We start from the raw sequence: 16651 nt of genomic DNA, 5'->3' as shown, positions 1-16651 counted from the left end.
TTTTTTTATTTTTGCAGAAAAGTGGTGCCACTCAATGCAAAGAAAGGACCCAGACATCACAATCCCTCATTCCCACAAATCATGTAGTGATGTCTCTTCAGCTGCATAGTATAAGCTTTCTTTCTCACTGCTAAGGGAGTGTTTCCTTTCTATGAAGACAGGCTGGACTCTACCATTATTATTATTATTATTATTATTATTATAGCTCTGTAGATTTGCACAGCACTGTACATAAAAACAATAAAAACAATAAGAGTAAACCTGCTTATGGCGTACAGTCTAAGAGCTCATACCCTTTAGTATTTCACAGATGAAAAGCAGGACACCTGTGACCAAGCAACATCAGAATATAGTCAAGATGGCATTACAGTACTTGTTAATGACGAACATCACACAAATTGGAGATGCTGCAGCAGTTTGCTTTTGCTTGAACCTAGAGAGAAATGCAAGGTTCCACTCCCCTCCTCTCCCCACTGCTGGGTTAATTGAGTGCTAATTACTTTTGCATTTTGAACACAGTTTGCAGAAATAATTTTACTCATTTGAATGCATTTTATGATGTTGTATTAGTTTTAATTGGGAGTAAGGGGATCATGTTATCTTATTATGTTGTTTATAGTTGTTAGTTGCATTTTATGGTTGATATCCGCCTTGATCCTTTGGGGAAAGGTGGGGTATAAATAAATATTTATAATTTATAATTGTTATAAATGATGTTAGCTGAGAACAAAGGGGGAAGGGGGGAAGAGGAGACAGAAACTGGGACAATTTAAAGGCTGATTCATTTGGAGTGTCCTTACCAAATTGGTACAGGTGGATGGTATGCAAAGCTTGGAAATGTTATTTTTTAGGACTATAACTCCCAGAATCCTCCAGAATTCTAGTAGCCATAGTCCCCCAAAAATAACATTTCCATATTCTCATATCATCACATTTCAGAGAAAGGTTCTATATCCGTACTATGAACTATAAAGATGACGTGCTCCATTCTGGAATTTCAGCCCCTCATGTCTGGACCTAGAATGACCAGAATAATAAAATGGGAAGGTATCTTTAAGAAAGCAACAACAAAACCTGGGTCGAAGTGCTTCTTGAGTATCTGGTGTAGCTATGTTTGAACTGTGTATCTCTAAGGTCATAAAGTCTGACCTCTGCTCATACAGGAAAACCACGGCTGCAGCATCCTTGATAGGTCTCTGCTTCAAAATCTCTAACAAAGGACAGCTCTCCTCTTTCCAAACAGTCTCATTCATAGCTTAAAAAAAAAACACGCTCAAGAGCACCTGTTTCAGAGCTTAGCTTATATTTTTTAGCCTATGTTGTAAGTTATTTTATATTGTTTTGTTTTTTATGATTGGGATGTGGGTTAGAGTAGGGGATTATTTTTAAATGTATATTTTATGTTTATTGTATTTTACTGTTTTTCTCCTTGTAACCCACCTTGATTAGGTGGGCTATACATAAATTATATATTATTATCACAAAGTACTGTGCTTATTTCTAACACTGAGCCCAGAGAGTGTTTTACATCCTGTCAAAGTGCTTGTCCTTATGTCAGGAAGGATGTATGTGTGGGAAGTGTCCCCCCCCCCCCAGCAATGGTGCAACACGTCTCTCTATGTGTTGACAAAAATCTGCTTGCTACAAATAAGGGGGGGGGAAAGCAAATTTTAAAAGTTTAGTCATTTTGATTACTTTTGCTACCATTATATATAATTAATTATCATACAATTATCAATTTGGATATATTAAATTTAAAACTACACTTTTTCCAGACAGATCTAAGTTTCAGTATTTTAAATTTTATTACAAAGAAAGCTACAAACTGCTTAAATTTAAACTCTTAGTCATAGACTGGAAGTCATGCATTATACCTGAAACATATCTGTTGATGTTTTGCGCACAACAAATGTACTGTGGGTACATCCACTGGGGTTTGGTTCCAGCGTCCCCTGTGGTTACCAAAATCTGTGGATGCTCAAGTCACATTAAATACAATGGAATAATAAAATGTTCTCCCTTATATAAAATGGCAAATCAAGATTTGCTTTTTTGAATTTATATATTTATAAAATATTTTCAAGCTGTCCACATAGATACTTGAATCTATGGATTTAAAAAATCTGTGGCTATGGGGGGGGGACTATATTCATTTCATGGTCATGGCCACGTGGAGTTGCACAAGTGTAACCATTTCACATGGCTTAAATCCTGTTGTTACTCCCACCTAGAGTAGATCCATTGGACCATTAGATGTACCCAATAGCTAATTCAATAGTTTCACTTCACTTGGGACTAACCAAGAGGATTCCAACCATGGAGCTGCATGTTCTTGGATGTGTAGATTTACACTAGGCAAGCAAGCACAATGTAGGATCATAGGCATAAATAAATAACTAGAACCTTGGAAATACTATTTTTATAGATGTCCCATAAGCCCTTGACCCTGGAGTATTCTGGGAGCTGGAATCCAAATAACAAGAATAACAACAACATCTCTACATTCTGCATGAGACACAATCCAAGTTCCAACAATGTCATACTTAGCTGAGCCAAATGACTGACCACAGTGGGCGCACCCATTGACCGTGTCTGTGTGACGCAGTTGCTGCAGTGGCAGATAAATAACCCCAACTCAATCACTGGGCATCAGCAATAGCATTAGCACAATATACCACACTTAAAGCATCCATGTAGAATGTTTGGCAGCCCACCAACAGCATCCAAACTCAGATTTCAAACATTGTTAGCCAAGTTCATTGTTCTATCTAATCAAGCACTTTAACAGCTTAATAAGCAATTGGCTATAATTAACAACATTCAAGGAGAAGCCTGTTATGATTTTGAAGCATAGCAAGAATGGTTCCCCATCATCACCGCCACCCCCATCTCTGGCCGAGGAGATGGAAAGTTCACTCCAATGAACAAAAATAATAATCATCAAGTCCTGATGCTAACAGCACCAGTTTCAGGGGAGATCATTAACAAAGAGCAGTGGCTCCGGCTGGTACAAATGTAAGGATAAAACTAAATCTAGAGACAGATACCTAGAAATTAGAGCTATGGGACCGAGCAGCCAAAGTAGGAGTAGTGAATTACAAAGAAGAGAAATAAAATAAATTAAAATGTGCCTGTCCTGAAAAAAAAAACTTTATTGAATATCATCTGGGAATTCAGCACTCTAACCCAGTTTCATCTTGATTTTCTCACTCGTATATTTCTTACTGGTGATATGGAGGCAGGAACATTTGAATGTGGGAAGATCTGGTGAGGAAATTAAGGTTTAAATTAAAATATTTCAGTGAAAGGGTTACAGCAGGTTTGATATGGCCAGGCCTCTGCTGAAGGGAAGGGTAAACAAAATTAGAGAATTAAGTGTCATTTTAAAAAATACACATGCTGTAACTATACTGGTTGGAAAGTAGCTATGAAAAGAAACAAAAAGTAGCTTTTGAAATAGTTTTTTATATCTACCATCCCAGAAATCTTGGTAACACATTTGTAAAATGGACTGATCAGGGCTTGCAAACACATCCAGTCCTTCATATCCATGGATTCAAACATCCACGACTTGAAAATATTCAAAACTATATATAAATTTCCAAAAGCAAACCTTGGTTTTGCCACTGTATTTAATGGGACTTGATGTGGATAAATCCTGTTAATGCAATGGGTTTTCTCTAATCAGGAATCACAGTAATATTTAGACCTAAATATTAAAAAGAGGAAAAGGGGAAAGCAACAGGGAGTACTGTTTGGGAAACTCTCCATCTCTCTCCTTATCCACTTCCATCCTCAGATAAGACCTGTAGTGGGGATTTACCCACCAATATAATTAGCTCCTTCATTACACCAGCTCTCTGTTATCTAGCTGTATAGTTGTATTTTCTCTGCATGTTCCAGTTTGCCCACCATAGACTTCCTCAATAGAACCCATTTCTTCTAAGGCAGCAAATCATCCCCACATCTCCAGGCCTCCTCTTTTGGGTATGGAAAGTCATGGAAAAATGTAGAAGATGCAGGAGAAATATCACAGTCTGCCAGCAGAGCAAAGATCAAATTAATAATGACTAGAAAACATTCCCCTCTTGGTGACACAGTGCATATTGTCACACTCCCAAGATCTCTAGCATCACCATGTTAGGCTATTAGAGGAATATTTTAAGGCTGTACAAGCTGTGACACTTAGATATTTTTTGTTCCATGTTTTATGTCATTGTTAACTTTACTAGATTATCTTGGCCAGGCTGGGTCTGGGGCCTAGACAGATTTCATACATACACTTGATATATCCCTTTACATTTCTTTCATTTTCAACATTTATAGACCACTCAAAGTAACCCTAATGGCATTTAGCTGTTTGCAGGATACCTCACAAATTCCAGGGCAAAGCAGAAAGGATAAGAATTCAGCCCACAAGCAATGTACAGGAACAACAACAAAACAAGCCTTGTTATCATGGTAAATCTTTGGGCCTGCCTAACTGATTTTATCCAAGATGCTGCACATCTCTTACAGTTGTACTTTTAAAAATTGTTTTAACTGGCTTTAAATGATCTTGTTTTAATTGTAAACTATTTAATATATTTTTAATCTTTTTAAAAATATGGTTATTCATGTTTTGAATTTATTTTACAGTGAACTGTCCTGAGATCTTTGGATATAAGGTGAGATATAAATATTTTTAAAAATAAACAAAATAAAATAAAATAGCTTTGCTGGTATATGTTTTGTTAAAGATGTGCTCTTGCAGAGCATCTCATTGCTTTTTATTGTCCTAATTAAACTGAGATATTCTATCATACAAATAAAGGCATCTTGAACAATACTAAAAGAACCCATTTCTTACCACCCAAAGTATTTACCACCAGGAAATAAGTTTATGAGATTAATCACTCCCAAATTAGTTGGGCAAGGCAAAGTTGGATTGCTGGCTGTTCCCTTCTTATCTCTCCGCGTCTGGTTTTTTTATATACCTATATATATAGTACATAAGGTGCTGTAAACCTAAAAAGGTTTGTTTGCTAGTTGGTTTCTTTGTCAACCCTGTGTTAAGTTCTTTCAGAAACAGTCAGTTGTTTCAGTTGTGTCCGTTGAAAACCACTTCTCCTGTGCTTGGAAAGGTAGCAGAATGGCAGTGTCTTCTTTCATTCCATGACTGCATTTGCTCATAAATGATTTTAGTTCCTGCACTTCCTTTTGTGCACTTAAAATACTATAATACCTTGTGTACCACTTGTTTGTTCAAGCTCCTGCTTCATGGTTTGTTGTTTTAATTGGGGGGGGGGGGATGCAATTGTATAATTATGTAGCCATGCTAGTATGGAACCACTCTCACTTTCCACCCCAACCAGGATAACAAACATACGCCATGCCATTTCCACCATTTTTTCTATGTATGCCTTGTGAACCAACACTTGCCCAGTTCTGCTTTTGTATATTTACTCCTCATCCCCCCCCCCGAACCCCATAATTTCTCTGTGCATTAATTCTTAATAGGATTAAAATGGGCTCTTCCTATCCACTGAGGTTTGGTTCCAGGACCTCCCGTCAATACCAAAATCCATGGATGCTCAAGTCCCAAGAAATACAGTGGCATAGAAAAAGGGTGTCCCTTATAAAAAATGGCAAAATCAAAATTTGCTTTTTGGAATGTATATTTTCAACCCATGGATAAAAAATCCATGGATAAAAAAAAACCACCCGTGAATAAGGAGGACTGACTGTACATTGGAATTGTTCTGTTGTGCTTCTCCCCTTATTAATGTTTTTTTAAAAAATATATAAAATAAAAAATTCTGCCTGTGAGTTTCCCTGCTAGAGATCCTTGAGGAATCCCCAAGAGAAGAGCAATGAAACCACACCCACATCATGCCCACTCTGCTCCCAACAGCGGGACAGAAAGTCATTAATGGATTATTTCCAATGGGAAAAGAATCAATTTCTAAATGACCCAACAGTGGTGCACAGCACAGTACAGCACCGAGCGAGCCATATCATCACACAAACAGCTCCAGGCAAAGATGGTGCTAACACAATGCAATCTCAGTATAGCATTGCCATGTGGTAAGCTTCTTATTGCCAAGTATGTGTGTATGGGATGGCAAACTTGCCATCCTATGCATGTTTGCTCAAAAATAAGTGACCCATTGTGTTCAGTGGGACTTGTTTCCATGTCAATTAGTCTGCAAAGGACTGCAGTCTTAAAATCTACTGAGTGAAGGGAATTCAGTTGAAATCCCCCCTCTGCACCCACTGGCTGCTTTTATGGCAACAAAATATCAGAAATCTGCTTATGGCTTTCAAATGTGTCACATATAGCTTACTTTTGCCTGAAAGTGCAGAGCTTGGGAAAGTTCCTTTTTTGCCTGTAACTCCCAGAATGCACAGTTAGTATATGAGAGTTTGGAGGTTGTAGTCTTTAAAGAAACTTTTCTGAGTCCATTCTGCTTAAATCTGCTGGCACAGAGGCATGCCTTAGTCTGTAACCTCAAATGGTCACATTTCTAGGAAAATCACGAAATGAGGGCAAAGGATGCTGCTGCACTAGAAAGCATGTATGGATCAGCTGCTCCCCCAGAAGCAAACAAATGTGCCTTCAAAGCAAACATTTTGTAACCACTTTGAAACCACACATTTAATGCCACAGAGGCAGAGAAACAGAAATCTCATTCTTCAATCAGCAAACACAATTTACTACTCTGTTGTCAGGACAGCAAGGGGTGGGGGAATGGCTTATCTATGCAGATTTTTCTATTCCAAATAAATCCCCTATGAAACCCTGGGAAAGTCGTACACTAAACTGTGTTGTTTTAAATTAAATTCTTCTGTACCAAGAGCCACTGAATTTCGTGGCTAATATAACTTGGGCCGTTTAATCTAGCCTCCCTGTGTGTGTACACACACACACACACACACACACACGATTATTTTGCATGGTTGATTGCTAGTCCTGAGATAAAGGCAAAAAAACTACCCAAGGCTTTGAAACCTAAACTGTACCATTTGAAAACCCCACAAGCAACAACTCGACCAGTAACTTCTGAAATGGATGGTGCACTTCTATAAATAGAAGTAAGCTCTATTGAATTCAGTTGGACTTACTCCTAAATGTGTTGGTAAATTACAATAGTCATAATTAAGCTTATCTTTACAGCCTTAAGAACAGAATTAAGAATTATAAAGTCTGCAGGGTGCTACAGTCTGAACATATTTCCAGTTTATTTATGTATCTTTATTTATTCATAGATTTCTAATCCACCTTTCATTTAAATCACAAAACTTGAAGTGGCTTACAAATTAACATTTTTGCTCTTCCATACTGCAGAATTGTGTAGACTAGATGCCAAAGATTTGCTCTGGGGAACTAAAAAGAAGTTAATACTACCCAAAGAGGAAGGAAGTTAATACTACCCCTGAGAGGGACTACATCTTGTATCAGTTGTGAGAACTAAGGGATTGCACATGTATCTGACATGTGTATATATACATACACATTAACACAAAGTGAACAGGAAACCAAGATGGAGGAATTTAAATCTGAGATTCCAGACTTGTGTCTGTGTCTGTGTGCGAGAAAAGCTGTGCCAGAAACTGAGAGATATAGAAAGGGTCTGCCATTCCACAGCCATTTTTATTTTCCTTTTTGTCACCCTTGGTAGCAGTGAGAAAACATGTGTTTTCTCTTTTAGTATTTCTGACCACAGGATCACCCTCAAGTTTTACTGAAATCTGCTGTCCTAAAGTTAGAATGCGTGTCTGACTCTGCCTGGCTTCTCCTTTCCATTGTATAACAAACTCCAGGGAACATGGTCACTCCCACTTAAGGATCCCACCCACTTCACCCCATTAACCAAGTCATCCTTGTTGGTTAGGATAAGATCTAGAATAGTTGAACCCCTTGTTGCCTCTTCCACCTTTTGGACAATGAAATTGTCTCCAAGGCAAGTGAGGAAATTGCTAGACCTTGAGGATTTTGCTGAGTTTGACTTTCATCATCTCACAGAAGGACAAATAAACCTTCAAACATTTTTCTCCCTTCCAGGAAAGGTGGGAGTGACCATATTCTCCTGGAGTTTGTTATACAATGGAAAAGGCACAGGGAGTGATCAGTGGCTACATGAAGCACTAGGATGTTGTAGACCCCCTGAAGTCACATTTTTATACCAAAACTCTTCCACCATACTCTAGATATGTTGCTTTCCCCCTGGAATACAAGTGAGACCACCATCAAAACCTGATTCCATGCTCATATCCAAGCACCACCAGGACAGAAACACTATGTGGAGAACTGGGTTGTCAGAGTGAGAACTGGAGAAATCTCCAGTACATTTAGAGGTTGTATAAAGAGGCATATTATAAAAAGACATGGTTCATATAAATGACAATGATCATTGCAAGTTAAGCAGGGTCAACTCTCGTTGGTACTTGAATGAGAGACTACCGATAAATACCAGGTGCTTTAGGCTATGCACCAGGGGAAGGAACTGGCAGAATCACCTCTGGGTATTCCTAGAGGAAATACTATGAAATTCATGGAGTCACCATAAGTAAACAGACGACTTGAAGGTGCACACACGCATATGCTCACATACACATGGTGGAAGGCAATGGGAAAACAGGAAGACCTCATTACCAGTGGATAGAGTCAAATAAGAAGCCGCAGCCCTGATTTTGCAAGACCTGAGCAGGGTTGTTGATATCAAGATGACTTGAAGGTCTCTCATTCATAAGGTCACCATATCAGTGTGGACTTGATGGCATTTAACAACAAGGGGCAATTTCAGCAGATGTTGCTTGTTATCTGGTTCCATGATAAGCAACACCTGCTGAAATTCCCCCTTCTACACAACCATTAAAGGTACAGGAATCATCTCCAGTTTTCAGTCTGGCAATCCCAGACTAGCAAAGTATGATGATCCAATGCAAGATTAGCAGTTTTAGTGACGCTAATTTTACAGCACTGAGAGAGGCCCCATACCACTCTATTTCAGAATGACTCTAATTGTATCCTTTAAAGATAAATACAAATGAGTGCACACATTATCAGCCACAAACTGCATCCAGACCCACCTGTATTCATCCAAAAGCATGCAGTATTTTCTGAACAGTTAGTGAAAACAAATTTCAGTTCAGCTATCATACATACAAACTAGCCTCTTTTTGGTTATTTCAAAGATGATATTTATGGTATGTACTTATAGTAAGACAGGTACTTAAAGAATTAATTATATTTCATACTTCCTAGAACTGATGACTCCAATTTGTTCACAGGAGGAATAGCAAATTAAAAACAAAATAATAAGTTACAAACAGTGAGTGACACTATTAACTCTAGACTGTAGCAGTATTGTATCTTCACACAGATGTACACGCATCCCAAAGACACTCCATTTCTTGAATGCAAACTAAAAAACATTAACAAACAGGGAGCAATAAGGGTTGGGAAATCAGAACTGGTTACACTGCTGATTTGGGATTGAAAAGTATACAGTGGGCCCTTGGTTTCCACTGCAGTTTGGTTCCAGGACACCCATGGATACCAAAATGTGTGGATGCTCAAGTCCCATTAAATACAATGGCATACTAAAATGGTGCCCCTTCTATAAAATGGCAAAATCAAGGTTTGCCTCTCAGAATTTATATTTTTAGAAAGTATTTTCAAGCCATAGATGCTTGAATCCGTGTATAAAAAGGTCATGGATAAGGAAGGCTGACTGTACTTGGTTCAGTATGAGAATTATGAATAAACTATGTATTGTATAATTAACCTCAGATTGCAAAAGCCCTGTAAATACCTCTTTTTCTCCCCCCCCCGCCCTAGAAATATCAAGTTTTCAGTAATGCTATAGGGCCTCAACATGCATTAGTTGAGGACCTAACTTATAGGTCTCAACAAGCATTAGTCTAGCTCTTTTACTTATTAAAATCCTGAAATTCATCAGCTATAGGTTAGTGCAAAATATACACACACACTGTGCACTGAAATGCAACCAGAAGAAAAGCTCTGGGTTGGCGCTTTTAACATGGCATAAATTCATGTAGTCCTTCAACAGAGAAATCCTAGCTCTGGTTACATGAACCCCATGTTTGTCCATTTCAGCAATATAATACAGTTCCTTTCTGTGGTGCATAGCCAAAAGCATAGCCTAGATCTGACATTGGTGTGGTACAGACAGCAGAAAAGGAGTGGTCCACAGCCGTCACTTTTCTTGCAGGGTTGATGGCAGGGCAGCCTCACCGGCAGCCCCTGCGGCTCCAACCCGGCACTTTTCCAGGCCACAGAAAAGCAGCAAAATGCTGCTTCCCCATGGCCTAGAAAAGGGGTGTCCTTGGGGCTTCATGTGCCAGGACACCCTGACAGCTGCAGACAGAGAAGAAAGGGGCCATTTGGCCCCTTTCTCCCTGGTGCCGTTCCTGCAGCCATTTTGTGGCTGCAGGAACGAGGTATGCACCAGAGGGAGCTCCATTTCGGAGCTCCTTCTCACACCGCAGTTAGGCCACCATAAGTGGCCTGGGGCAGCGCGAACATGTCACACCTGCGCCACACCATTTGGACGCAGCATGGCTGTGATGTCATAATGTCGGTGCCCATGTCCACAGGGCACCGCCATTATCGTTCAGTTGCATGGCGCCAGCACACTGCATCAGGCCCATTTGTACTGGGCCTATATTTCAGAATACAGTATGCAATTTCGAAGGGAAAAGGAAATGAATTTTGCACATGAATACTCAGCCTGATTTCCAAAAGCATTATTTTGTAGCAGTCAGACAACAACATCAGTTCCGGTTAAGTATCCCTTACCCAGAATCCAAAATCCAAAATACTCCAAAATTGTCCACATGGGTGACTAAGATAGTGAACACTTTTAATTTCTAATGGTTCTAGGTACACAAACTTTGTTTCATGCACAAAAAAATTTTTTTTTCATGCACAAAATTATTAAAGACATTGTGCATAAAATTACCTTGAGGCTGCACGTATAAAATATATATGAAACATAAATGAATTTCATGTTTAGACTTAGGTCCCATTTCCAAGATACAGTGCTACCTCGGGTTACGAAATTAATTCGTTCCGCGGCTCCGTTCGTAACCCGAGTAATTTCGCAACCCGAAAAGCCGCTGGAAAGCCGCTAGCCACACTTTGCGTTTGAATTTCGCGCCGAAATAAATTTCGTAACCCGAAAAAAAATCGTATCCCGGAACAGTTTTTTCCAATCTAACTTTTTCGTATCCCGGAAATTTCGTAACGCGATCAATTCGTATCCCGGGGTACCACTGTATCTCATTATGTATATGCAAATATTCCAAAATCCACCCCTCCCCCCTCCCCCCCCAAATAATCTGATTACACTTCTGGTTCCAAACATTTCAGATAAGGGAGATTCAACCTGTATTTAAAAATGTTTTACATTCATTTCCTGTCAGATGTTCCTCATAATAATCCTTGATGTTGGCCTCTGCTGTATTTATTCAAACCACACAGATGGGCCAGTGTGAGCAGGCACACAGATAGGAATTTATACAAATTAAACTTTCCTGACTTGGTTGCAGTGAAAGTAAGCAATGGCTGGTTTTCTTCTCTTCCTTAGGGAGAAGTGGCAAACCTCTCTCTTCTGGTTCTTAATTTGCTGTACGAAGTGGCTTAGACGCAGAAGCGTGGTTTCCACCACTCTTCAGTTTATATTTCTTAGCTCTGTTTCCTCTGTTAACATTTCCCAATTTAGTACTTCTTTCCCTTCCAGTTGGGGGCTAATCAGAGCTTAGGAAAGTCATCACTGTGGCTAGTAAAGCTGAGCATTTGTCTTTCCTGCTTGAACTAGGGCAGTGGTTCTCAAACTGTGGACCAAGACCCTGAGGGACACAAGAGTTGCTCAAGAGTGTGTGTGCCAAACTTGGAGGCCCTGATACTTTTTCCTCCACTTCCCAAACTATCCTGGAGCAAAAGAGAAAGGCAAGGAGAGCACTTGGAACAGCCTCCTCTGCCTAAAGGAGTTGAATGAGGAGGAGGAAAGCAAGGAAACTCACTGGATCATGGCCTCTTGTGAGGCCCATCCTGAACCACCACTTCTTCCCCCACCTGTCCTGTCACTGATCCAGTTCTCAGGAAAAGATGCTGCTCAGCCTCAGCCAGTGCACCCATTCTGCTCAGTGCCCCCTAAACACACAGTGGCCAAAGGAGAGCCAGCATCTGTGATGGCTCCCAGAGATTGAGGCAGCTGGTGGCACATCTTGCTTGGGGCCACTGCCATCACCTGACTTTGGTTGGACCCCCTCCAAGGCAAAAGAGAAGCGCCCTCAGTGGCTCCACTCCAAAATAAATGGATTTTCTTGGCAAGATTTATTCTGAGGTTTGCTGTTGCTTTCTTGTAAGGTTAAGAAAGTGTAACTTACTTTCAGTGGCCAAGCAGTTTTTTTGCATCCAAGCAGGGATGGAAACCCTGGTAGTCAAGGAAAGAGGGAAACAACAAATGATATCTACAAATGATTGGAATAACTGCAACAGGGACGTGTTTCATTCACAAAACGTATACATCTATTTTAACAATATCGTGTCTCAATAGTCACAAACAAACAACAGTATGCACATGAAAAACACTGTGTTGTATCCTTGTGAATGTCAATAGTGATCCAAGTCCATGAAATAAATATATACAGTGTTGGCAGTAAAATTATTCTACTGCTACAACAATAGAATCCAATCAAAAGTCTGGGGAAAAGATCATTGATGGTACTTGCAGCAAAGTAGCATAAAGATGTAACATGTGGTTTTAAAGCTGTGGATGGTTTGAATCCATGGATAAAAAAATCAGTGGATATGGAGGGCCATACATACCAGCCAGCTCTAGTGTAACCAAGTCTACCTCATCTCCTTCCCAATCCTTGGATGGATTTGTAGAGATAAACAGTATTTTTCATTTTAAGTTACTACATTTGGCCCTTAGTATTCAGGGGAGTGTTTCCATTCTGGACGGACGGACGGACGGACACGGACACACACACACACACACACACACACACACACGTGGATCAAAAAAACGCAGAATCTGAAGTCCTGTGGTTTTCAGTGGCCATGTACATGTGCGTGGTTGCTTTGCCACAGCAGCATGTATGCATGGCCATTAGGGGTAATGGGGCTTGCTGTCCACAGATGCTTAAATCCATGGATGACAAGTCCACAGTTGGGGTGGGTGGGCTCTACAAGCTTTCAAAGTAAGCTTACATTGTATTAATCTGTTGGACATTGTTGCCAAATTGTAACATTATATACCTCATTGAAGCAGTTATCAATACCAAAAGCAGAATCAACAACTTTGACAATACTGCCAAATTATTGATGGTTCAATGTTGTTTGTGCTTTTTCCTGCCAGGAAAGAAAAAGGCTAGTTCTATCAATGTTCATTTTCCATATGCCAAATTTCCCTAACCTGGCACCTCCCAAATGTTTGGGCTATAATTCCCATCATCCACAGCCAGTACGACCATGGGATGATGAGGGCTGTAGTCCTCTACTGGAAGGTTGCTGGGTTTGTGAGGGCTCTCATATCTATTACCCCAAGAAGAAAACATAGATAGATGTTTCCTGAGATACCAAAAATATACTTTATCAATTTTAGTAACTTGGTATGTTTTTGCCCAGTATGTATTCTGGAGTCTTCCTTAAGGAAGTAAAATTCTGCCAAGGTATCTAAGCAGTATTTTTTTAATGACTTCAGATCTCTTCTCTCTACATATACTACCTCGACATCTGTCAATAGTCTTGCTGTGATGTAACCTCATCCTCCCACAAAAACGTATAACTTAAATTAAACATTTTTTTTATTTTAATGGATTCTTTTCCAACCTAACCTTTAGGGTAGGCTTTTTAAAAATAAAAAATCAGTTCATCTGCAATAAGTTCATCTTTCAAGAAGCACCAAACTCTAGGAAGCACCACTCCTCAGCAAACAAACAGTGAGGAGCAGAATTGTAGGAGCCTGAAAAGACTGGATTGATTGGTTTTGTTTCTCTAGGAACCCCAGGTAGGAACTTGTGTCTTCTGGTCTCTTGCTGAGCATTGGCAGTGTTTATTTCTTTCTCCTCATGCCTCAGAGATGGGAATGTTTTCTAATCAAGCACAGAAGAGTTTTGTGAGGAAGGGCAGAGACGGACTAGCGTGTTCCAGCTTGTAAAAGAGGCACTTCTCTTCAGAAAAGTTATTTCCAAGAACGCATGCACAGGGCAACACCCCTTCTCTTCACTATCAAAAGAAGCTAAACAGCTCCTTGATGAGACTATTAGAAAGTGGTGTCATGAGGTCAGGATTCAGAGGAGGCACATTCAGGGCCCAGTTCAAGGAGAATGAACAGCAGGCTTGCCGAGCACACCAAGGCTGACCCACTGCATTTTGATATATGTCACCACCTAAAAAACACCACCACCATGTAAGACAGTCAGGCATCCCTCAGTTGTCTAACTGCCCCCTGAAAGGGCAATGGGGTCCCTGTGATCAGAACTGACTCCAATGATGGAGCAAAAGGAGTGAGAAAAAACTTTAGAAAGAGTAAACCAGAAGAAATAAAGTCAAAAGTGTCTGATGGACTCCTAGGCTGTTGTTCCTTATCCTCCGCCACTCCATCCCACCCCCCTTTGTATGACTAGAAAGGACTCACGTGAAGGTTGATCATTTCTCCTTCTGATCCCATCCTTTGGCTTCCCAGGTTTTCTTTTCAGTCCTCTTGAGCCCGCATAAGAGATCAAGTCTCTGCCGCTTTCTGGATTCTCCGGTGTTTTTCCCGGGTGGGAGGGAAAACACAGCTGCTGGAACAGACCTGCTATTCATCTGTGTGATGTGGGACTCTTGCCTTGGCATCAACTTAGAGGGTGGGGGATGCGAAGAGAAGGGGTGGCAGCGATGATGGTGAAAGCCATGGCACGCAAATTCTTTATTGTCTCTAGGATGCTGAATAGCCCTCCTGTCATGTTAACCATGACCAAATGTCTCCATAGCTTCTGGATCCAGCTGAGCTCTGTGAGGTCACTTGGGCTGCAATTTCGTAATGAGTGCCGTGTACCAGGAGACTCATGGCACAGCACAACATGCAAGATTTGGGGGCAGAACCCTGTGAATGCAGGCTATGTAGCTACAGAGCCCTTGTGTGCAGATGGATTCAATCACACACAACTTTAGCCACACTTACTACATCTCAGTCACGCTTGTTGGCTGGTAAAAAAGCAAACAGATGCAGCTGTGGCTCATAGCTAAGAGGCACTTTCCACTACACCCGCTTGAGATTGGGGAGCATTCCCAAACCCATCAAAGTCTGGTTTAGGGATTGCATTGAGAGTTGCCAGCAGCTGGAAACTATGGCTGTACCTTCAGAAAGCAGCACAAGAAGCCTCTCATTTCTTCTAAAATACACCTTTCCACCACCTGCCTTTAGCAAACAGACAAGAATTTGAGGATGTTTTTTTTCTGTTGGTCCATCTAGCCCAGCAGAGTGAAGTAGTTTCCTACAGTCATACTTATTTGCTCAAGCTTTTTCGTTACTCTTGAGATATATATATATATATATATATATGTATATATATATATATATATATATATATCACATGCTGTTTTGTTTTTAAAGTCTTTTATTATTCAGTAATCACATATGCCAGAGCTTGCGAGAGGATCCTGGGTAGGGTTGCTAAATGAAATAAGGAACAAGATGGTTCTCCCTTTACTGGTTGTGCAGAAGAGAGAATTCCAGCAAGTGCTCCTTGTCATGGAAGCAACAGGAACTGAAATTCCTTATTTTACCCAGCCCTTAAAGTACAGAAGCCTCATCACCTAGCAACTCTAATTCTGGGAGTCTAAAAAAGTGACTTTTCCAGAATTTAGACCACATCTATGTTATAATAAGCAGTCTAAACAGTGTGAGAAATAATTAGAGAAAGAGGCTGTACAACTCTCCCATCCATTGTACACATTAGTATTTCTGCAGTTGCCACCAAAATCTGAAGAGAGTTCATGCTGTGCCAGTACTTTCAAAACATAGGTTGGTATTGCAGTTATGGATTCATAACCTAGAGTTACCAATCCATAACTACTCTGTATTCAGTAAGACTATATAGGCTTATTTTTTGTTCTTCTTGTGTGCCTTCAAGCTATTTCTGACTTATAGTGATCCTAAGGACCCTATCATGGGTTTCTCTTGGCAAGATTTGTTCAGAGAGGGCTGCCTTTGTCTTCTTCTGAAGTGAAGAGAGTGTGAAACAGTGGGTTTCCATGGCTAAGCAGGTGTTCAAACCCTGGTCTCCAGAGTTGTATTCAACACTCCAACCACTACTGTAAAATTATACAAATACAATGGGCCCTCGGTATCCACTGTGGTTTGGTTCTAAGACCCACATGGATACCAAAATCTGTAGGTCCTCAAGACCTATTAGATGCAATGATGTAGTAAAATAGTGTCCCTTATATAAAATAGTAAAATCAAGATTTGCTTTTTGGAATTTATATATTCTTTGAACATTTTCAAGCTGTGGATAGTTAAATCTATGGATAAGGGATCTGTGGGTACTGGGGACCAAGTGTACCGTGTAGCCAGAGCCAGCAGCTGAATTGAGGTCCATGATTTTTCTACTTGCCTGCCAGCAAGACTTTGAGAATCAGAAATTGTCA

The 16651-nt window shown here is 40.2% G+C and overlaps 1 protein-coding gene across 1 annotated transcript in view; it reads right to left on the bottom strand.

Moving 5' to 3' along the window:
* The window catches only part of NINJ2 (ninjurin 2), a 62979-nt gene extending 48187 nt beyond the window's left edge, over window positions 1-14792 (bottom strand). Inside the window, exon 1 of the mRNA XM_042469464.1 lies at window positions 14655-14792. Within this exon, the coding sequence (XP_042325398.1) occupies window positions 14655-14687 (33 nt within the window). The 5' untranslated portion in view covers window positions 14688-14792. The remainder of the gene's footprint in view (window positions 1-14654) is intronic.
* Between the last annotated feature and the right edge of the window lie 1859 nt (window positions 14793-16651).

This window comes from Sceloporus undulatus, chromosome 5 (assembly GCF_019175285.1).
Source record: "Sceloporus undulatus isolate JIND9_A2432 ecotype Alabama chromosome 5, SceUnd_v1.1, whole genome shotgun sequence".
Lineage (NCBI taxonomy): Eukaryota > Metazoa > Chordata > Lepidosauria > Squamata > Phrynosomatidae > Sceloporus > Sceloporus undulatus.
Note: the sequence above shows the minus strand (reverse complement) of the source record. Positions and strands in the feature narration are given on the sequence as shown.